Source organism: Aulonocara sp. 'chitande type north' Nkhata Bay, linkage group LG8, assembly GCF_057382095.1.
Source record: "Aulonocara sp. 'chitande type north' Nkhata Bay isolate Kocher_YH1m ecotype deep benthic linkage group LG8, A_spYH_male_GT1.1, whole genome shotgun sequence".
Taxonomy (NCBI): domain Eukaryota; kingdom Metazoa; phylum Chordata; class Actinopteri; order Cichliformes; family Cichlidae; genus Aulonocara; species Aulonocara sp. 'chitande type north' Nkhata Bay.
This window is the reverse complement of record NC_141351.1, coordinates 16725039-16749220: the sequence shown is the minus strand read 5'-3', so window position 1 is coordinate 16749220 and position 24182 is coordinate 16725039. Positions and strand designations below refer to the sequence as shown.

The following is a 24182-nucleotide window of genomic DNA, read 5'->3' as shown; positions in this document are numbered from 1 at the left end:
TGACATTTTAAGAACGCCCGGAGACACAAGAGGACACAAACATATACTCGGCCAACTTATCTTGCGGAACATCTTCAAGAGTTTCTTGCACAATGTTTCAAAGAGAAAGCATTTCCTCTGAAAATGGGTTAGTGCTAAACCCAGTAGAAACAAGGCCTTTTAATCTTCTCCATGAGTCAAAAATGAAGACAGCGATGGTATTTTAAACGTTTCCTGTGAGTTCTCCGTAGCCTGAGAAAGCACTACTGGTTTGCTTTGAATCAAAACAAAGACGGCCCATCAGCAGGCCAGCAATTAATTTCCACCATTTGAAATATCAGAGAGCTGAGGAAGTAGGACAGTGCACTCTCTGCTACACAGACTGTTTCTCCAGCCAGGTATAACAATAATTCCTTGCTGTGGTTTGAGCAATGAATGGTTAAAGGGCTGTTGAGTGTTTTTGTCATTCGCTTTCTCTAAGAATGAGACCACTTTTCCATTTTTTGTGTGTGTGCAAAATCAATACCAAAGAAAGCAAATTTTCATCTTCAGAACATTAGAAAAGCTGTAGCATAGCCTGTTTAAATTTGATTTGCTACAGCCAATAGCGTGATAGTGATCGCCAACAATAGATTCAGATTGGCCAAAAAATGAGTTACACACAGCAACTTTTCACACAAAGAAACATTTTTGTATTGACAGAAATAAACACAAAGAAAATAATTGTTTGTGAAAGAAGGGAAAGTACAAAAGAGAATAGCAATTAACTGCTGGTGTGAGGAGGGCTGTTTTTTTCCAGAGCCGGGATGGGAAGCTTGGAGGAAAGCAGACAGCAGACTTTAAACAAATCAGCCTGATTGGCTGTGCTGATATGTCCCTAAATGACAGGGTAGATAGTATGGAGAGGCCTCGCATTCATGAGTTATTAAGACTGTGGCCAATTCCATTTGTACCACACAGGGAAGGAGCCGTCAGCGCAGCACGTACACCACTACTACTGAGGCTTATGTATTCAAAGTTAATTACAGTTATTATGAATTTGAGTTATCTGTGTGGTTATGTGTTTGATCTTTCCAGCCAAACCAGTTTCCTGACCTGCGGTCTCCCTACATGAGTGATATTTCATTTCTCAGTGCCAATTTCAAATAAAATCTGAAACTACTGGTGATATTGATTGTGCGATAATAATTTATTAAATATTTAGTGATCATTATTAATTTTACAAAGCACGAAATCGTATTATCAAATTTATCCTGTCTTATTATTCTGTGGTTTGAAAAAGACCTGAAAATGAAGTACTGATGCACGCACAAAAAGCTTTTCAACAGGTTTTATACTAGAACACGCACACAAATGGTTTTATACTATATTGCACTCAAATCTGTTCTATTCAGATAGATGCACACAATTTTTTTTTATTCATAGCTAAAACATCTCAGCCTAGTCTGATATCAAGTTTTATCTTTAAAAAACACACACACAGTCATTTGCATTACATTTGAGTAAAGACATATTTGCAGATGAGATTTCTTTCTTCAAAAGAGGTTTAGTCTCACTACTCACAAGCTGCAGGGCATTGGAGCCCGATCAATAGGACTCTTAGGACAGATACCAATATTTGTCAATTAAAAAAAAAAAAATCCAATATTTCTTATGCCATTTTTCTTCTTCTTTTAAAGACATGAAACATAAACAGATTTCCATAATATTTATTTGTATTTTTTTTTTTTTTTTTATGCTTCACGCGATTCTGCTCAGCTGGTTGTTGTGTCTGTGGCGTTTCAAACATGTGTGCTGCCAAGGGAAGCTGGTGAACAAACTATGCAAAGTCAACACCCATAATAATATTGATGATTGAAGGGTGTTTCTCTTATTTATAGATGTCAGTACAGATAGATATCAGCAGTAAAACTATACCTAGATTTTTGTGTTTCCTCTTTAAATTTGTTTGGTTGACTTTTGTTGTTGGTGCAACACAGTATCAGTACACTGAATTTAATAGGAAGAATTGAACTGAATAGCTAGTGGCCAGATAATAGTTTAAGATTTTTTAATGCTTAATATAGATTAATTACACATTATTGAAAGAATTATTACTAATGCTTTAAAACTTAGTTGCAAAAAAACTTTTCAGCTACTTTCTTACAGGCAGTGTTCAGAGGCATTAAGGATGCTAAAGGTGGAAAAATGAATGTGACGGGTGGCCTTCAGTGCAGATAGTCTTCAAATCCATGCTTTAATTATTACAGATTTAAAGGTTTATCAGCTGAAAAAGGTAGATGATGCAACTTTGTGTTCTCTTTGTCCACTGCCCTCTACACATATTTCAGTTCCAGTTAAGCTATTTCATCATACTTGATGGACAGGAGCAACATATTTGCTTTATGAGTATAGCAGATTTGTCAAGCTGCCAGTCACCCACTGCTACAGCTAGCTGACTGATTGATTTAGATGCAACTTCCCTTGAGAGTGACATTGTTGTGTCAATGACACCGTCCCTTATTTGCTTTTGCATTTTCCATCCATCTGTTTTACCTGTCTCGATCATCCTTGTAGTCTTTGCCATGACCCCCAATTGACTGATAAAGGAACAGAACAGAAGAGTGATACAGAAGAGTGATATGCTCATCAACAGTAATCAGCGGGCTTGTTAGGTCTAATTCTGTAAATGTCATCCTAACTTTAGTGCTGTGATTATAGTGTACAATCCTTTAACTGAAGAATCTATCGATTAAGATCCATTATTTTGCTGGCGTAAAGCAAAAACATATTTTACATCTGCGTCTTTCTTTTCCAAACTGAAGGTACTGTCAGGTGAACTTCTTGTAGGTTGGAAAGGAACCTTTTCAGAGCAGAGCTTGTTATTTCGACACCTGTTTCCTAGAAAGACTGTTGCTGTGGGGTGAACCTGATGGCCCAGCGGGGGGTAAATGACATTGCTTGAGCAGGGAGGCAGTCACTCCGTCTTCTTATCAGCTCTGCCTGCAAGCTGCTGGAATACAGAGCTGCAATGGGTAGCTGGGGGTAGACAATATCAGCAGCTGTGAGGACGAGCAATGACTCACTTCCACGGTGCCCTTATCTTATGATGTATGCGAGCAAGAGCAGGAATGGCATACATCAGCTTCAACTGCATGGGTATAATATATATATATATATATGCAGCTCCAAGTGTGAAGATGGGAAACATTTCCAAAGCCTTCAGCTATAAAATCATTCTGCTCACCCTTTTAAAAAGTATCCTTTTTGTCATCCTGCTGTATTTTGTTCAGAGCAAATCATTATGGCTTACCTTTAGACACAAAGAAAACCTCAAGGATAAAACCAGAAGGTAGTACTGCGAGAGCATTATCTTTAAAGATCAACATTTCTTTCACCCTTTAGACATTGGCGTTCTTTTTTATCTGCAGGTGAGTGTTGATCCAAGTGACATCACAGTGAGGAATACTATTTTCTGATAATATAATCCCTCCTGTGGTCCAGGCCCGGCTGCGTATCTCTTATATCTATGTCCCTCCCCGTGAGAGCCTCATAGTTTCTGGGCTGAATGTCTCTCTCATCCTTATCGTTTCTTCCATATTGTGATTCCAATGCACAGGAAGGATGGGAGGATGGACAATGAGTAGAGCGCTGCTGTAATGTCTGATTGAAACAGGAAGTTTAAGAAGTCATTCCAATTAGTTACATTTTTCTCATGATTATACCGCTTTGTTGAGGTAGAAATGTTGACATTTTGTGAGCTGCTGCAATTTTATATTTTCTTCGTATTCACAGCAGGTAATTACAATATAGCAACGTCACAATTTCACACAATCAGAGAGGTTTAAATGAGTTTTTTTATAATAATTCTGCTCTTTTACAATATTTCAGCCAGATAATGAAAACAGTGAGATAATGTTGACACCTAGTCATCGCACTTAGTTTTCTTTCTTTCTCTGTCTCTCTCCATTTAGTTAGCAGAAGTCAGTGGATGAGGTGGGCTGTTCTCCATAACCCATTATGGATATCAACTACTGGCTATTTACCCATCTCAAAACATCCTGTCTGAAAGGCTCCTGCTCCATAACACCTCCCTGTGTTTGAGCTGGGACGCCCGGGACTCACAGGCTGTGGACATCATGACACAGATGGACTACAAGTACAGCCTGCTGGGCTCCACGGTGGAGGACTACCGCAAGAGACCGCTACTCCTGCAGGTGGATGAAACACCTATGAACCTGTTTGCAGTTCTGGAGGTAAAACGGGATCTACCAAGACGATGGAGCAACCTGGGGTGGTTCCGAAAGATCCGTGTCTACAGCTTCCTGTTTGGCCTGGCTGTCATGTTCCTCATCACGGCTTCATACATTCTGACTGGGGACAAAAAGGGCCTTCTCCTCACCCCTTCTCCCTATCACTTCAGCAGCCTGGTCAGCCCAGGACCTTTAACCTTTAATCTCTCCTCGGTCAAGGATTACATACATATTAAAATGGTGGTCAAATCCATTGCATCTAAGGTGGAGTTTCAGAGCAGTAGACAGCTTCCGGAGCTTAAAGCACTGGTTAAGAGTGAGCCACATGTGAGTATCCAAATTATTCTATATATTCTTTTTCCAATTTAACGCATGGACTTTGGCTTTGGATATCAAATGCTATCACAAAATTGATTTATTTAAAACTGATTAAATTCATACTTCAGTACTATATAACTATTTATATTACTCCTTTAATCAGCCCAAAGAGCCTTGTGCTATAATTAAATGTGTTGAAAAGGTGATTGAAATCAGCATTCCTGCCTACATGCTGTCTACCCAGGGCTGAATACGGCTACTCTGGTGTAATTCCCCATTGGCTACAGTGTCTAATTTAATTCATAAAGAGATAAACCTGCACTGAAATCCTTCTATAACTCTTTATGCCAAACCAGATAATTACATAGGTCCCCTTAAGCTCAAAGCCATCTCGAGGTCCTTCAGCATGTTGGCCTTGAGGCTTTCTTACTGTTCGTCTCACCTCAAAGCTTAGTTCAATTAATTGCTAATCGTAATGATAATGGATTGTGCTTGGGCTATTTGCAATATAACTAATTTCTTATTGAACAACCTAATGAATTGGAGAGAGTGGCTGCAGGACAATCAATACTGCATCTGTGGATGGATCCGGCATTAATTGTCCTTAAAGTAGCCACGTCTTACAAAGTGCAAGCAAGTCATAGTGACGTGATTATTTGCTGCCTTTCATCAACAAAAAGAAAAAAATAACATCTTAACAATGTGAATGAATGCATGCATGCTCATGTGTAGTGCTACCAGAAAGTGTGAGATGAGATTAGAGGTTAATCTGGTTACAAAATTACCAGAATGAAAGTTAACATTTTGTGAGTTTGCACCTCCACACTTACTCAACAATGAATTTGAAGCTCTTTTTGTGAGTGTGAGGGTGGATAATGGATCTGAGTTAGATTGTTTTTATGGCCACAAATTGCAATGTTCCCTTCTGGCCAAATCAGTCCCTCAAACACAATTCAGCTAATGGTCGTTTTAACTATTCAAGACCAGACTGAATGCAAAAAAGCCTCCAGAACAAGGAAAAAGGTATGAATGGCTGGACTATGTGGCTGAGCATCAGCAGTACAGATATGATAGAGTGTGCTGGTGTTTATTGGAACATTGCTCAACAAATTTAGCATGAAGCCACTTGCTTGTGTTTCTAATTTATTATAAGTCTGATTTGCCAGAGACCACATTCTAGCTGCACAAACTTGTCATGAACGCACACAGTGCTTGCCTAGTCCTACCAAAATAATGGTCTGTAGGCTATACAAAAAACCCCAAACATATTCATCTTCTACCGTGCGATGATAATTGAGAGTTTACAAAAAGTTTTGCGTGAAATGTCTAAATGGCCTAACAGACTGATGCAACCTGCTTTCTCTGCATTTACAGATGTTTTCTGTTATCCCTCGCAAATTTCTGCCTGGTGTCAAGAACCCCTGCTGGTATGAGGAATACACTGGGAATATCACTTCCGACCCATACAGGACAAACTTATATGGACGCTATTCGCGGCGCTTCAGAACAGTTTTCCAGCACTTGAGGAACACTTTCCACGAACATTTGCTTCATCACAACAGGAAACTCTACCGCATGCGGTGCCTTCCTTATTTCTATATCATTGGTCAGCCAAAGTGCGGCACAACAGACCTGTATGATAGACTAAAGCTGCACCCGGACGTGAAGTTCACAACTTTCAAAGAGCCACACTGGTGGACCCGCAAACGTTTTGGTGAGTAAGGAACACGTAATTTTGAGCGGTAAGGGAGCCTGGGACCATGACATATGCTAAGCTCAAGTCACTGTCATTATTTTGGCAGTAAAATAGCCTCAGTGGACCCCACAAAACCACTAAGTGACATAATTGTCTATGCTATAACTATCATCATATTGTTTTATGCGTGAATTGCACAGTTTCTGCATATTTTAGTAGGTAATTTGAGTTCTTTGGGTATTGACTGACAATAATGTTAGAGTAAGACTTTTCTGAAACAAATACACATTTATGTATTTGTTTTTACATTTAGTTCCATATAGTTCAGTTTCCAGCTGTCTCAGGCTTTCTACCAATTTCTACCCCGGCTGTCCAGCGTATTATGTATCTATATTAATATATTTTATATTCCCAAGTAACCTTGGGCAAGATACTGAACCCTGATGCCCCTGATGTTTGTGTGAATGTTAGATAAAAGTGCTTAGGGATAGATAAAAGCACTGTATGAATGTGTGTGTCACTGGGTGAATGAGACTTATAGTAGAAAGTGCTTTCAGTGCTCAAAATTAAGAAGAAAGGTGCTATATAAGCTTTTCCCAGTGCAATTACAGTATAATTACAGGGAAATTAATACTCAAAACAAAAGCACTACAATTAACAGAAACTGCTAATTTTCTGCCTGAGAGTTGACCCAGATCAACATCCCTAATTGTATATTTACAATCTTTATGCAGCAATTTGAATTATAACCATTCCCTGTTCCCCTCCTGCGTACTTCTACACCTTCATTAGACTCTTACCAGTGCAACTTTCTCATCTTGGTATGTGTGGTTAAGCTTATGTGCTAACAAAGCTCATTAACAGCTCGACTAGAACTATACGCAGAAGGATCTAGATTAACTGTGCTTTATTGTCATCTGTGACATAGACTTATCTCTGTGGTAGAAAGCACTTGAAAGGAACATAAAAACAACCGAAGCTTCTTCAGGCACACTGAACCCACGCATGCTGTTTTTTTGCACTTGTTTAGCACGTTAATGTTGCAGTCGCTCCTTGCGACACATCTCTCTACCGTGAAATTTGCTTCCCTCAGCTTCTAGGTGCATCATTTGGGCTGTTCCCACTGTGCATAAATTTGAATTTTACACTCTCCTTGAAAAGAGTAACAGAGCAATTATAGGTTTATTTAATTACACAACAAATCTTTCCATTTTATGATAGAGCTGTTGCATAAAGGCAATTAAAGTTGTTACTTCTTATTGGATAGAATATTGAATAAATAATGGATAAATAGTGAAAATACTGGCCAATTTCATGGAGAGTTTAACACTATCTGTTAATATATTGGCTTGTTTGTTTAGACGCACACAAATTACTGCCAAAATTCCGGCTTATAATTTTGGCACTCAAGGCGTTTGAACAGGTGGTAACTCGAACAAGTCATTTGCACAAACAAAGAGAAAACCCTGTGCGTCAAGAAGTAAGAGCCGCCTCGCAGCAGACATCTGGGTCGTATGGCAGTTCTAACAGTGTGCCTGACATTGTGGTGTTCTTCCTCCACGAGCATCTGTGATGTAAAAAGAACCACCACACCATCACAGATGGGATTAAAAGATACGCAAGACCCGGGAGTGAGACTGAATGCACCTCATGTGAGAAGAAAACCCTCTGGACACCCTTAAGTTGAATGTTAAATCGCTTGTTTGGTTTGATTTAGTGATTTTAGACACCACGAAGGCTTTACTCGATTTCCTCTTACATCTGAAATATTTTTAGTTACAAATTTAGCTGATAATAAGGCTTGTAGTAAAAATCTTAAGTAGGCCAAGATTTCTTTTTCTCTCTTGCATTGTTGTCTCTAAACAAGCAGATCATCATACCTATGAGGTTTTTTTTGTTTCTCTTTGATACTGAAAGAGTCATTAAGACTCATGAATAATGGGAATCCTTCATCAGCCCAGGATGCGGACATCAGCGAGTGAGTCAGCGCGTGCGTCTCACTAATGTGTGCCTGAAATAAAGAAATACAAAGCCCAGCAGTTAAACTTTAGGGGAGCGATCTGCCTTTTGACCGATGGCTCTGTTTTCAGTTCTGATTTCAAAATCAGAAGTCAATAACACAACAGCTTTATACTGAATTTTGTATATGCAGTGCTCAGATTATTTTATAATTATCTTTTAGTAAATGAAGCTACGCTATAACACGAGTGCAATACGAGCGCTCGATTTTCACCGTGATTTCTGGGGATGGGGGCTATTCTTCTACTCAACAATGACTAATTTGACATTTTATTTTTCCAGCAGCTGTCTGTCTAAAGGTTACTTAATGATTTGAATAAATTCACTCATGGCTTTGGTGTACTCCTTGTTAAGGGCACTACATACAGTATTGGCCACAATCTTTGGAAAAAAAATCATCCAAATTCTCACCACAAATATCAAAAGAGGCTTAAGTGTCACAGCCAAATCTATCCCTTTGAAGTTTATCCAGTTGCTGACTATGCCCCTAATCCTTTCGAGACTCACAAAACCTAATTGGTGGATTGATCAGTCTGCATGCAATACTTATTTTAATATGTTGGGTTTAATCTGAGTTGATAATTATTTGAAGCTCGTAAAGCTGTGGGTTGTGGATGAGTTGTTTGCCTTAATTTGTCTGCCTCATGCTCCGTGTTTTCTGCTGCTTGTGATGTTGCATAGCAGCAAATGCAGTTATATCCCAAGGACACAGGTCCCCCTCAGTTACTGTTCCCCCTCGTTGGGTGCGCTTTCATCTTTGCTGTCACTTTCTTTCTCTCTATTCCTTCTAGTCATGAACTTCGGGCTGCTAATCAGCACTTTTCTCTTAAGACATCCTTTGAGAGCTCTCAGAATTCAAATGGTCTTGTTTTGTATTTATTTATTTCGATCCCCCTCGAGGCGCTGCTCGGTCGATGCAGTAAAAAGGTGATTTGATGCGATCCGTGCTACATAACTAATAAGCAGATGTGTCTGTTGTGTACAGTTCCCATCAAGAAACACAGCCTATTTGAAAACTGCTCTATGCCTAATTCATATGAAAAAGCACAGGGACGGGGAAAAAAAAAGAAAAGCACTGAAGCAAGACTCGCCAGAGCCATCACACCTCATACAAGTGTGACCGTTCTGGATGAGTAATGATGCAGACTGGGTGTTTGGAGAGTTTACTTGAGTTTTCTAATCATGTTTTTCCTCCTAAGAAAAGGTGGTTTAATAGGACACCATCAAAGCATCGCTGAAAGTAACAGCCGCCTGAGTTACCTCATTATCCTTATGCTGCATGGATGCTCCCAAGTCCTAAACCATATCTCCACGATAGCCTACTAAATTATAATTATAATGTACACCACAGCAGCTAAGATGGAAAACACATTTGCTAGTCCTGCATTTTAAGGATTAACTTGACATTGGCCTTTAATTGGAAAGACGAGAAAGTGAGCAGAGACAGTACTCCCTGCTGAATTTGGATTGGATCTTTACTTGGATTTTATTAGGTCATCCTGCAGTCAGGACAACAACAAAACCCTAATGACCCCCTTTAGTGTGAGCACAGAAACACATGTAGAGAAACAAGAAGGCGGGACTGAAAACACACCCACTTTTGCTTCTAGAATCCCATTTAAAGCCAACGTATCCACTCCAACAGCTTTTTAAGTGTAATAACTTAGCAAAAAATTCTAAAATATACCTGCCTAAAGTCAACATCTTTTTCTCTGTCAGGTATCATTCGTCTCAGTGAGGGCTTCCATGATCGATACCCAGTGGAAGACTACTTGGACTTGTTCGATCAGGCTGCTTACCAAATCCAGGGCAACCTCACAGCAAATACCAGCAGATCCAGCCAACCTGATATGATCATAGGTAAGTGAGATGACAGCCAGCTCCCATTTGTAGAAATGAAACTATTATAACATATATTATTGCAACACTTCGAATTAAAATTTATTGAAGCATTTTCCAACTGGGCTCTGCACCACTAGTTGTTAGCCAGTGTGGATAACATGGATAATTATCGTCTTAGTAGCATATTGGGACCGAGATTTATAAAATAGACTTAAAATATTTTTGGGCAGCATGGTGGTCTTTACAGTAAGAAGGTCCTTGGTTCAAATCCACCATCTGGCCCAAATCTAGTTTAATTTCCGGGTGGTTGAAAATTCACTCTGTGTCGTTTCTACTTGGTGCTACTGTAACTTGCTAACAAAGGCTTTAAAAGTTATACAATGGAAGATTATAATCTTTAGAATTAAACAGTCAGCACAACTGAATACCTACATATACTGTAGTTGCCCTATGCCTACTGCACAGCAGCCTCCAGTGGATGTGAGCAACATTACCTTCCTGGTTTATGTCCCATTGCAGTAATTTAATGGATCTAACAAGGACTGCCAAAGAGCAGGGAAAGGTCATAAAACCTGGTACCCATTGCTCAGATGATTAGCAGCCATGTGATATAAGTACTAACCACTTGGCAATTGGTTTGTCACTCATTATGCAAAATGCTGGGAGCAGGAGCAGAGATTTAGAAGTGGAAGTTTTGCAAGCAAACAGAAATGACTTGAGTGCAACGATATAGAGGTTCAGTTAGAGGACAAGATGTCTGTGCGGGCAGCAGTCCGTCTCAGGGCAGACATACAATTTTGCGCAGTAGACGAACAAATCTATGTGGTTTATTTGAGTCCAAAGGCAAAGTTTTGAAGCGGACTGTTGCAATATTTGAACAAGAAAACAAGAACTGATGCTCTTAAATGAAATGTCTCTTGAATAAATACACTGAGTAATATGAGGTGACAGGAGCAGGTATAATTCAAAGAAATCATTCCTTGATCCAGTTCAAATCTAACTGTCATCAAAACCTTCATATTCCAAAGTGACCCAGCTACATTTTGCATTTAATATGAACTAAGATTGCGCAGAATGCAAACACTGAATATCATATTGCACTTTTTGTGCTATGCAAGCACAGTAAATCAAACTTTGAGTTGCACATTATGACAGGAAACTGCATATCAGCATTTCCCCACACAAAAAAATACCCAACTATTACAGACTGATTATCATCAGAATAACATGTTTTTGGGTAGCTAAGCCAACAAGATACAGGCGATAGTGTGTAAAACATTGCCTGACTTCTTGCTAATCGCATCTCTTGGTAGTTTTCTAAGCGGAAACATTTCCTGTTGAGTGTAACCTCTGTCTTCCTGTTTTCTTTCACTGCTTCAGGGAACAGCTATTGTTCCCCACTCTCTACTGAGAATCTTATTAATTACTCGGGTCATGTATCTGTTGTGATCCATCTATAGAACGTGGTCCTGCAGCATTCTGTGCCCTCGTCGGGCTGCAGCCAATAGCATTGGGCCTGGGGTGACCTGACACTCACTTTAAACTTCGCCTGTAATCTTGTGTCCAATGTTACAAAACTACTATTAAAGCAGCAGGTAGTGAGGATGAAGCATGGGGCCGCTCTGTAGCAGCCACTTTCACTTCAGTGAGGGAAGGTATTTCTAAACGAGCTAGTGACTAAGCCTTAAAGAGAGGCTCTAACAGCTTAATAATACTGGACTTCCGTCTGCCTCACTTAGCCACTTCACTGAAGTGCTGTATAAGGGAATCATTGTTTTGTGTGCATGCGTGTGTGAATGTGTGTGTGTGTGTGTGTGTGTGTCAGGACAGCAATAATACCCGCAGTGGGGTGGTGAAGTCTTACAAACCTCCTTCCTCTATCTGCATATCCTGTCTCCAGCCCCTCTGCAACTATCTGTTTCTGTCTTTTTTTCCCCTCCATTGCTTAAACACTGTGTCAAAGAAATTGCTCGGTCACAAAGAAAAACTGATTTCAATTTTCAACAACAGGCTTTTCACACTTGGCTCGCTGCATTGGGTGCAGCTTAGCATGTTGCACTGTTTTGTTTGCGATTTCAAATAAATAATCCTAGTTAGAGGGGTGTGGGGGAGCAAAACCCCACTCAGTATTCACACGATGCCCTGGGAGAGCCCAGCACGGCGCAGGCCTATGGCCAGGATCTTGGGCTTCTGATTCTTTTCAACCCCCGGCCAAGACCCAGCCACTATGAAACACCAGAGAGACCAGTCTGGCTCCTGCATTTGTTTGTCCTGTACAGCCCTCCTTCTGGACCAAAATAAGCCCTTTTAATGGATACAGAGACCTTTAAATAGACTTGATCACAGTGTGTATCATTTTATGTGTTAACAGCATTAACAGTGATCCTGTTTCGCTCTCACCGTTTTCATCGCAAAAAAATAGGCCCTGGCTATCGTCCCTTTTTTTCTGAGGAAGGGAGGCAGATAAGGCTCCTGTTGTGTTCCTTCCAAGTACAGCTTTGCTTCACAGATAAGAGGATAATGAAGGCGCAGACAGTCTAATGAATCCAGGATATCATTTCTCAGCTTGGCTTGATAAAGTTTATGGTCCTAAATTGTTTGAGAAACAATGTCCTCTGACTTGGTATGAGCACCAGTCTGGACAAGGATTTGAAGACTGCAGTCATTGTACTATTTAGCTGCCCTTGCTGTTTGTCTTTTTTCTTTCTTTTTTCTCCCATTGAGCACTTGCTTTAGAACATCTCATTTTATTGACCTTTGCTTTCATGTTTTACTTCAAGCTTTAATTTAGAGGCTGTATGTTTCAAGTTTCATAACAACGTGTGATTTAAATCTCAGACAATCATTTGCAGGTAATGACAAACTAAAACGGAAATGAAAAATGAAAATAGGCTTAAAAATTAGTTGCAAAAACAACAACAACAATGGTTTTCCCAATACATGCCCATTATTTCTTAATAACCAAACTGTTTATTTTGTATTGTCCACCATCTAAAACCCAACTTTCAGTGATTAATAACATTTGGCCAGTTTACATTTAAGCCAAACGAGATACCAAATTCTGTTTGTTTTTTTAAATATCAATCAACATCACATTTTACAATAAAATACGTTTATGGTGATAAGAATAGTAACGCTAAAATAACAATACAAAAGTGTATTAGTATGATGTTTTTATGTTGTTTTAGATTATTAGGTGTAAGATAACACATATAACAGTAATTTGATGTAATTTAACAGGGATCCTGTACTGTGTATATTTGGTAAAAATACACAAAAAACACAAATAATGAGCCTTACACTAAAAACTAAAAGTGTCTGTGACTGCACAATATTTTTGTGTATGTGTGCATGTTTTTACTTGAAGCACTGTGGCTGTATTTTCCAGGAGAAGCCAGCGCATCCACCATGTGGGATAACAACGCTTGGGTATATTTCTATGACAACACAACAAAGGGAGAACCTCCCTTCCTTATCCAGGACTTCATCCATGCCCTGCAGCCTGATGCCCGCTTCATTGTCATGCTCAGGGATCCAGTGGAAAGGTGGGAGAAATCTGCTTTGCTAGCGATGATGCAGATCTAGTTCTGATGTGCATGTCTTTGCACCCCTATCATAAGTGTTTACACTGCTGACACAGACAGACATTTTCCAGGTTCATAAGAAACAAAAGACCTGTTGTCACAAGAGATGTGTTGACTTTTACTCAGACAGGCTGCTACAAAAGTATCATTATGATGCCTTTATCAGACATGTGGAGACCTTACAGCTGAATGCCTGTGTGATAATGTGTTTAGACGGGGGTGGGGAGGGTTCTTAACGCTGTTAATGTTGATTTTTACTTCTGAGAATGTCTAAGCATGCTCTGTAATTGCTTCTGTCTGTCAAATCGTGGCCCGTGGAACCTCTCCCCCGAAACAATTCTAGGAAAAAATGAGTTGCATGCTCAATTAGATTAGCTGTGTCATTTTTATTAGGTGAGATCAGTTTACACCCTGTACCGCATTTCCTCTATACGATCTTACATTTCAAACTAAATTGCAACTTAGAGTTTATATGGATCAGTGTCGCCACAATTCCCTTTCATTCTCATTTGACATATGGGCAGAAACATGTTTCAGTCATAGAGTCAACCATTAAGAACTGAGTTGAGTTCACTATGAATACTTTTGGTTGACTTAGAAAAAAAGCCTAAATACAAAACATTAACAGACTGACTGGAAACGACAAAATACCAAATTGTAGGTCCTAATTTGGACATCTGGGTTTCTCTGTGAAGGCCTGTCAATTCTGGAACCCATTACTGACTGATCAAATTAATTACAGAGAGAAATCTTTCACAAGGGCTGGCTGAAAGCAAACAAGAGTAGCAATTTTTAGTAAATTGAACCCCAAATGATTATTTTGATTCATTTAATTGTCACTTAATCTGGCAGCTTAATTAAAATCGAAATATCTTTTTTCATTTTAAGAGAGAACAACAGAAGTATAATGGAAGCACTAAGATGACAGAGATAAGAGTCAAGACCAGTGCCAGCATCAATAAACATCTGGCTGGCTTAACAAGCTAAAATAATTTGCTGTCAGAGGAGGCTGAGGCACTGGGGATTCCTCTTGCTGGACCAATATGATGACTGTCTACAGTTTAATTAGGAGACATATTAAAAATACCAGAGAAGAGGAAATATATCTGTGATATTACAGCTTGTAAATGCTTGAAGACAAAAACCTGAAACATAATGAGATGTCTTTTCCATGTTCAAATTTGTCTCTTGTCTTGCAGGCTGTACTCTGACTACCTTTACTTTGGTAGTGCCAATAAGTCTGCAGAGGATTTCCACGAGAAGGTGTCAGAGTCACTGCAGTTGTTTGAGGGGTGCCTTACGGAGTTCACAATGCGCTCCTGTGTGTACAACACCACCGTCAACAACGCCATGCCAGTGAGTGTTCCCCGCCTCCTGCTTTTGTCTCAAAGCTCCGCTGAAAAGCGGCACTTAGTGACCAGTTGATTAGCTGGTGGGAACGAAGAAAGTAAGAAAAGACAGATGGAGAGAAGTCCGTGCTTCATTAGCAAACGCTAAAGTTCGCAGGACAGACTTAATGGAAAGGATTGGCAGCACATTTTGGGACCACTGAGCAGTTCAACACCTCAAGCCTCTTTGTGTACTACAAAAGCTCGTTTTCCTGTGAACTTGCTTCTTACTCATGGACCACGTATTAGTGCCAGCCAGTGCCCGGGCCGGTGTTAGGTCAGCTTTTCTCATAGCACCCTGAGGCAGACTGTGTGAGATGGGGATGAGGATTGTCCTCTGTTGGCTTTCCCTTTATGCTGCCTTGTATTTAGAGGTTCTCCAACAGTCTTTATGGCCCTTCATAAGCATGTTTGCTCTCTAGCGATGACCTAATTGTTCATCCGCAAATATCTATAAGAGTTATTAGCCCATGTGAGAAGCATTACAGCTGTCCCTACAGCAGACTCTCATGCCTGTGGTTTCTTGATAAAGGTTTTAGAGCTTGGATTAGTGTCTTAGAGAAAAAAAACAAATAAACCCCAGCATGAGAACACGTCTGACCTAAACTGTTGTACCAAATTGATTTAACAAAGAAGGAATTGCTGAGCTGGCTTGTAATCATCGATTCTAAATGGCCTTTCAATTTTCGCTAAAAAGGCGAAAGGACAGGGTATTTTGTGCACACCTACTGTTCTGCAGTGAACTGTCACAAAGGAATCCAAAAATCAATTTCAACAAGGGTTAGGCTACGAGCAAATGCTTTGATGAGATCTCACAAAAGATCAGTGTGCTCATTTATTTCTGGGGTTGATGAATTGTGTAGTGGTTTAATCTACGTCTCAAATAAAACCTCAGAAAATTAAAAGAAACGTCTATCCTGTGTTCCCAGAGCCCAAGTTGAGATCTTTAAAATACTTGTTTTGACCAGAAAATAATTTAAAGATTATTAAATCTTTAGATTATTTCAATTTGCACTTTTACAAAAGAGGGAAAATCACCTTATTATGATGCAAAACTAAATTGAAATACTATATAATGTTTGGCCGTAAAGTATTTAGTTTGGTTGTGATGATGATGCAGGTTTCCCTCTTTCTTATCTCCCTCTCTCACTTCAAATAATAAACACTACACATTTACATGCCTACACAGCATCTAGCATCACTGAGCCGAATTCATGGAGAAGACGAAAAAGAAAGCAGTTAAAATTTCCTCCCTCCACCTGTTTATCTCCTTAAAGAAGAGGATGCATGCACCACTTTGCTAAGAAAAAGTGCCTTGCATAGGAATTTCTTATCTCATGTTGACTTTCTTCTTCTGTGCCCTCAGGTCAGATTGCAAGTTGGCTTATACATTGTGTACTTAATGGACTGGCTGACCATCTTCAGCAGGAAACAAATTCTGGTCCTAAGGTTGGAAGACCATGCCTCTAACAGGAAATACACAATGCATCAAGTCTTCGAGTTCCTTAACCTGGGTAAGTGAACAAGTGAGTAAGTGTAGTCATGGGGACTCTGATCAGTACAGTTCCAAACAGTGCCCTAGATACATACAAATATGGATATGTAGTGTAGCAGTGAATGTGATTATTAGAAAAACGAATGCGTCGACCTAAAACCTGTGCAAACAAATGTCACTTTAAAATGGCATGCAACGATATAATTAAAATCTGTCGATGCAGAATACGGGAGTATAAAATCTCCACTTAGGAGTAATCGTGAACAGTTTACCACACACGCACACAGGTTTGAGTGTATGAATATGACAGCCAAAAACAGCCCCTTCCAGCTTTGTGGAAGCTTCCTTCCTCTGAACTCACTGGTTTATCCCACAGTGTAATTGCCCCAAAGCTCAGACTTAGCTCTTCAAAGAGCTGCCAACACCATCTAAGGTGTGATTACCTTTCTCACTATTTTGTTCCATTTGTTTAGTGTTGCGTCAAAATCAAAATAAGTGGACCAGAACGAGGGGGTGTGAAAGAAATGTTTCTGTGTTTTTCACAGGGCCGCTGACAAAAGAAATTGAGTCAGAAATCACAAGAAGCCCGGCGTCAAACACCAGGAGGCCAGCTGACAAAAACCTAGGACCCATGCTGCCCATCACTAAAGACATCCTGCGGGACTTCTACACACCGTTCAATGAAAAATTGGCCAAAGTGCTGCAGAATGACTCCTTCCTCTGGGAGAATAACTCTAAACTCTGAACATCCCAACATCACAACTCCTGTTATTTTAGAAAAAGAAAGAAAGAAAAAAAAATACCACTGATGTGTCAACCAGCCCCTTTGGACTTCATCTCTCTCAAGTGCCCATTAAAAAACAAAAACAATAAAATCTATGTTTTTTTATTTAAATTATTTTTTTAAGTTATAAAAGCAGAGATGAATCAACGATAGAAAAATAGCACAAGCAAGTGTGGTGGTTTTGTGTGAGAGTGTGTGAGCGAGAGTTGAGTTGTTCTTGGCCCTGATTGTTGTTGTTGTTTTTTTTAACCAGATGTACCAAAATTAAATAGTGAAACTGAAGATATTACGTTGTCTCTTTATGTTTAATTAATTTAAAGAGGAAGACGTCCGACAGGACTGAAAGATGAGATGAGAAAAGATGAGATCTACTAGTTTTGGTCCTTTTCTTCCAAGATAGCTATACTCACAGAGACAAATTACTTTGATTGTACCTTTATCAGAAGGATTGTAAATATGGCATAGTGAAACGAGCTTGTAGGGGCACAATGGATTAGTGAAACAACAGCGCCCTCTACTGTGAAGAAGGTGTAACTGCAGTCTTAAAATTGGCCTCATTCAAGACTAAAAGGTTAAAAACACAGATGTGAAATGGAATATATGTTATCCTCAAAATTAATACAATGGTTTGTCTCATGTTAAATGTTAGCAGAGATTTTGACAGGAAATTAAAAGAAATAGTTTCTGAATTAAATTGAAGGACTTATTATCTGGCAGATGACTTCCTGCCAGATAGTTATATTGTATTATGCATAATAGTCCATGTGGTATGAAAGATTTCCTGTATCTGTTTTTGTTGCAGCAGAGCTTAATCAGTCTGTTAGAGAAGGTGCTCTGCTGCCTGTACGGTAAGAGGTGCAGAGAGTCAGGATAATCCATAATGGATAACAGTTTGTTCAGTAACCTTCTCTCCATCACAGCTTCTGGGCTGGCTCTGTACAGTCACAGACCAGCCTACCTCATTAGTTAACCAGTGCTGGAGTCACTACCTCCTATGCTGCTCCCCAAGTAGACCTCAGCAAAGTACAGTACACTGATCACAGCAGACTGATAGAAAATCTCCAACATTTTGCTGTACACATTGAAAAATCATCTCTTTCTATAGAAAAGAAAGAAGAGCCTGTTCGTACCTTTTTGGCATACAGCCTCTGTATTGGTTCAGCCTGCTGCTGACATGGATGTCCAGGTGCTCCTCCGCCACATCAGCATTTCTGGTCCACAAGCTCTATAGCTGTCCTCTGTCCTTTATTTGCATCCAGAAGACAATTTCTTCAAGACCACTCCACAAAATTATCCACTAGTGCTCTGTACTGCTCCTCATTCCACTTCCAACCTCATCCAACAACTGCGGAGTAATCAGAGTATTTCTGCAGGTGGCATGAATCAAACTTACAAAGAAGTTCTGAGGTTTGCAAGGTGAGCAGGAAGACAGCACAGTCTCCTGTGGAGCTCCTGTACTGAACATCACCAAATCATACAGAGCACTGCACAGTCTTACATGCAGTCTGTCTTGTCGGGTCATCAGTATCATAAGCAGCATGTAGACGATTGCAATGTCCACTCCTCCACTTTTGGATTTTCTCTAGGGTAAAAAAAAATACTCTTTTAATAAGTGGTGCTGAATGAGTCACCGCTTTGCCAACGTCTGGAGGAAGGCCCAAACTCGAGGGAAAATTGATTGATAGCATTGTTTATTCTTGGACTTCTGTAGCTGCAGAGTGTTGCTGAAACACATAGCTCAAATTAATTTAACAATGCAAATAATTTCACAGTTTATACAGAAGCACACCTACAAAGGAGCAAAATATTGCCAGAAAAATTCCCCCAAAAAACAATATTTCACGTCTTTAAAACAATGTTGCATGACTTCAATTACGAAAATATGAGACTGTGAAAATGAAATTCGAGTACAATCTATTCTCTACACCAGAGGGCAGACAAGACTTAACTATACCTAATTGTAACTTCGATTTTAGCAGGACGTTTAGTAAGTTACAGCAATTATTAACGCCATCAGTAATGAGAATATTATTATTAAACATTGTGATGCTTTAAGAAAATGTGCCTCGATTTTGAATATGGGTTAAAAAAACAGAAAAATCATGCAGTAATTTTTCTTTCCTGACAATATTTATAGTTTTCCATCTTTTTTTTTTTTTTTTTTTGCCTGTCCCATTTGGCTCTTTTGCCATCAGAATTGTTGTCTAAAGGCAAAGAAAGATACCCAACGGATTTACTTTACCAAATTGACCATCCCAGCCTTGCCGTAATGGTCCATTTGATTCACCTTTTATTGTTTATTTTATTTTCACTTACTGAATACGGGACAGACTTGACTGGGGGAAAGAAGGGGAGAAAGAAAGAGGGAAAGAGAAACAGTTGAGAAGAGGGACGGGGGAGAAGGGCAAAAGACAAAAACCAACAGAATGAGCAGAAAAAAAAATGCATATATCAATCACCTGGATCACCTGCTGAGAAAGAAAAAAGAAAACAAGCAGAAGAGAACAAGAGTAATAGAATAAACAACATCACAATGATATATGGGAATATGACAGTAAATACTAAATATTAAACATTATTGTGCAGCACATAAGATCAACAGAACACAGGTAGGAGGTAGGAGCCAAAAAGGGTGTAGTTTGTGGGTGTGATCACCCGTGTGTACACCTGTGAGCATGGACGCGCTTGTTTTTTTTTTTAAAAGGTTCCTTCATGTAATGATCTGCTAGAGGGCGTGGGGGGGGCCACAGCCCCGTCCTCCAGGGCATGAAGCAGGTATGGAGGAGATCAAAACTCCAGACATCCAGAGGCCCCCAGAACACGAGAGACCAAGGAAGACCAACAGAGGGGCAGCTGCGCCACTGTCTCAGTAAGAGCTGAGGAGAGTCCCAGATGAGGGCTCACTCAGCAGCCGTGGAGCAGAAGCCAGGGGGAGTTGCAGTGACGCGCCCGTGAGCTCCGCCGGCAGCCAGCCGTGCCTGAGTGACCGAGCCCCAGGCCGAGAGGCCGGGGGCACCCCACCTCCGAAGTGGCCCGAGCGAGCCCCAGGCTCCAGGCCCCGATAAGCGGCCGCCAAGGAGTGAGCCGGTGTGTACCTGGACGCCCACCCCCAGACACAAAGAACCACCAACGCACCGATGTCTGAGGGAGTCCGCCACTGGCAAGGAGGGCCTGAGATGTCCCCAGAGAGGTGGCGTCTGACACCCAACCTGACATATAGACACAGACATACAGGCACACACATATACAAACATCCATTCCCACCCTCATGCTCTCATATGCACTTACTCCACACTCAACCAATGTGGAGACAGACATAAAGAGACGCTGTACACACGATCACACTCCCCAAGCGTACTCTACGAACCGGGTCTAGGTACCCTTGCCCCTGGAGGGGGGAACTGCACCCAGACCCAGGTGGTGTTACCCTTTTCCCTGCGGTGGGGGGAGGCAGACCGCCCCGACTCCGCAGCAGCAGGGAGGCCCCACACTCCAGACCGCAGTCGGACGGCCAACTCCTCCTCCTAGCCCCCCCCGCTCCAGCAGGTCGCAGAGAATGGGGGTGAGAGAAGACTCCAAACCTCCCTCCACCCACTCATTGTAGTGTTGATGCATGTGTGTTCTAAGGTGCATTTAAAACCCAGGAGGGCATGGAGCTACCTGCCAGAGAGCAGCAGGTAAACGCATGGTCCCTCCTGCTAGCCCTCAATGTCTACGTGTATTTAACATTGAGAGGTGGGCAACGACGCCAGGGGTGGGGTGTACACCCTGATGGTACTTTGGATTCCGTGGTAGTTTTCCATCTTAACTTCAAGACAACCTGACCCAAATAGCTATGAGAAACTTGAGCTTAACAGTTTAACGACATGAGATCTTCTACTTCTCGCTGCTGTTTTTCAAAAGGTAATGCAGCCCTTTCACTCTGCAATCCCGAAGTGCCAGCAATTTTGGCTACTTTATCCTCACTGAAATCAAGACAATCTGAATGGAAAAATAGTGACTCCAAGTCATTTGCATACTGTGTTTAGAGTTGGATGTGTATATGACTGGCTGAAGGAGTTTGGCTTTAGTGAGAGCCTCCAACCAATTTCAGTTGTCTTTGAATTCACAAATATTATCAAAGTATCTTTCATCCTAATCTGGAATACAGATTACAGTGACTGAGAAGAAACTGAAGAAGAGACTTTCTGAAATGCACACTTAGATCACACTATTTCAATTTTCTTAATGAATAACCAAACATTGAACAGATTGGCATTTAGGTTCTGATCTCAACACTTCCCACAGGTATATACTAAAACTAGCACTGCAGAAGCTGGAGAATGAGGAATTTAAACTTTAGCTCAGGGGAACTTTGAAATTTAGCCCACAGATGAATCCTGCTGATGTAGGTGGAGTTTATGAAATGCTGCAGTGTGCAGCAGAAGAGCTGGACAGAGCAAGCATAGCAGGGCAAAGGGCAACAAAGACTATAAGGGAAATACAGTGCACTAATGTGCATGTGGGTTGTGGTCATAAGTTACGACCCGGGCATGTAGCAGTATGTAGACTACAGTATGAAACATACACTTATCATGGGCATGAAAGGCAATTTTGGGCTTTTATTGATTTTTTTTATTGATGTTCTTTTTCCAGGGTGCAATAATTCTTCTTTAATAACTTTAGAAAACAAGAATTGGGTGCACAAGGTTGAATTTAATTTGGATGTTTTGGATGACAATAATAATAATATTAATAATAATAATAATAATAATAATATCAGCATCAGCTGTAGATATTATAACATCTAGAAAATATATTATCAGCATAATTATCAGCACATAAACACTGAGGGTTGGAAGGAATCCAGCTAAATATAGAGTATCAAGTAGCATTGGTCTAAGTTGGATTTTTGAGCTATTATTTGCCTGATTCTTAGATGACATAAGCATCAGGTGAAATATTCTAGCACAAGCTGTCATATTTCCATTCCTAGAGTCAACACATATTACTGTCCTTTAGTGTTGTGAGCCAAAAAAAACCAAACAAGACAGCAGGAAATATGCAGCAAAATGAAACAACACAAAACATACTCAAACAAACCAATAACATAAATATTATAGTGCACAAATAGGAGACCAAAACATAGAAAGTTAACTAAAATAAGTGTAATAATTCATAAATGACTGCAATATTAATCCCAGAATTACGTCATGCAAGAGGTTCAGCAACACCGGCCTGCAAGTGCTAGCGGCTACTAACAAAACTCCAAGCTAAGCCACCAAGAAACTCATAACACGTATTACAAATAAATATTAGCAAATAAACTTACATGCGTGAAGACGTGATTCCCCACAGCTCCTTCAGGAAAGGTGGTCACTAAAATCCCAGGAAGGAAAAAGAAAATCAGATTCCAGGTTGGTGAAATGTTGCAAACAGTTAGCTAGTAGCATCAAAGGCTCTATAATTGTTTCTTCTCCATACTGTCCGGATGCAACATTATTAGCTTTCAGTTGTATGCAGGGTGGTTTAATTATGAAATAGTGTCATAAATCATAAAGTAGTTTACTTAGAATATGATGGAACAATATCAGTAAAAAAATTACTATAGAAATATGCAGTAGGTAGATATACGCTAACTCACTTTGTTAGGTACACCTGTTTAACCTCTTATGGCAGATACATGGACGTAGTCAGGATGACCTGCTGAAATTAAAACCGAGCATCATAATGGGGAAGAAAGGTGATTCAAGTGACTTTGAGCATGGCATGGTCGTTATTGCTAATCTGGGATTTTCCCACACAGTCAATGAAATGGTCAGAAAAGGAGAAATATCCATTGGCCAGTAATTCTCAGGGTGATAATTCCTTGTTAATGTCAAAGCTCAGAGGAACAACTGAGCCAAGGTATTCAGAAAACCATCTGTGAACGTATGTAATGTCAAAACTTGAATGTGATTGGTGACAACAGCAGAAGACCATACCAGGTGTGTCAAGCTTCTGCTGTAGATGTGTTACTCAACTTCTCTGCTAGGGTGGCGTCTGGACACCTGTGCCTTCCTGGAGCCTCACTCTCCTTCTACTCACCTGATGCTGGTTCTGGCTAATTGCCCCTGACACCATTTAAGGCCTCAGTGGAGTGTTGGTCCTTGCTGGATTGTTGTGCTATTTTCAGTTAGTGTAGCCCAGCTCTCTATGATATTTTTCCTTGTGCTCCCTGGTTCTGCGGCTAATTGTTGGTTCTCCATCTCCTCCTGCACAGACCTACCTGGACCCCAGCCTGCCTTCCCTGGAAACCCTTTGGTTGAGCAAGAGCGTGAGTGAGGAAAGGTATGGACATCTGGACTGAGTGTGTGTTTTTCACAAGCGGATTGAAGAGGACTGTGAGCGTGACTGTTCCCCAACCCTGGACCTACACCTGGAATCCCTGGACCCCTTTTCTCCCTCTCACTGTACATATGTAATTATTCCACCCACTGCTGTAAATAAACCTTGTTCTGTCTGAACAGTTCTAAGTCCTGCACTTGAGTCCAGCCTAGTCACCATGACAGGGTGCCACTTCTGTTAGCTAAGAACAGGAAACTGAGGCTACAGTTTGCATGGGTTGACCAAAATTGGACCCCATAGAAGATTGGAAGATTGGTCTAATGAGTCTCAAGTTCTGCTGTGACATTGGGATTATGAGCAGTGTACCCATCAGGTTGAATATGAATTGACTGTACTCAAATGACCTCTACAGTCACCAGATCTCAATCTAACAGAGCAACTTTTGCATAATGGATGTGTAGCCTACAAATTTGCAGAAACTTCTCATGTCAATATGGACCAAAATCTCTGAGGAATGTTTCTAGCACCTTGTTGAGTCT

The 24182-nt window shown here is 40.4% G+C and overlaps 1 protein-coding gene across 1 annotated transcript in view; it reads left to right on the top strand.

The window, feature by feature from the left end:
• The window catches only part of chst15b (carbohydrate (N-acetylgalactosamine 4-sulfate 6-O) sulfotransferase 15b), a 39374-nt gene extending 21356 nt beyond the window's left edge, over positions 1-18018 (top strand). Inside the window, exons 2-8 of the mRNA XM_086303925.1 lie at positions 3933-4538; positions 5904-6243; positions 9964-10104; positions 13475-13631; positions 14870-15026; positions 16425-16572; positions 17099-18018. Of these exons, the coding sequence (XP_086160051.1) occupies positions 4098-4538; positions 5904-6243; positions 9964-10104; positions 13475-13631; positions 14870-15026; positions 16425-16572; positions 17099-17298 (1584 nt within the window). The 5' untranslated portion in view covers positions 3933-4097 and the 3' untranslated portion in view covers positions 17299-18018. The remainder of the gene's footprint in view (positions 1-3932; positions 4539-5903; positions 6244-9963; positions 10105-13474; positions 13632-14869; positions 15027-16424; positions 16573-17098) is intronic.
• Positions 18019-24182: the final 6164 nt, after the last annotated feature.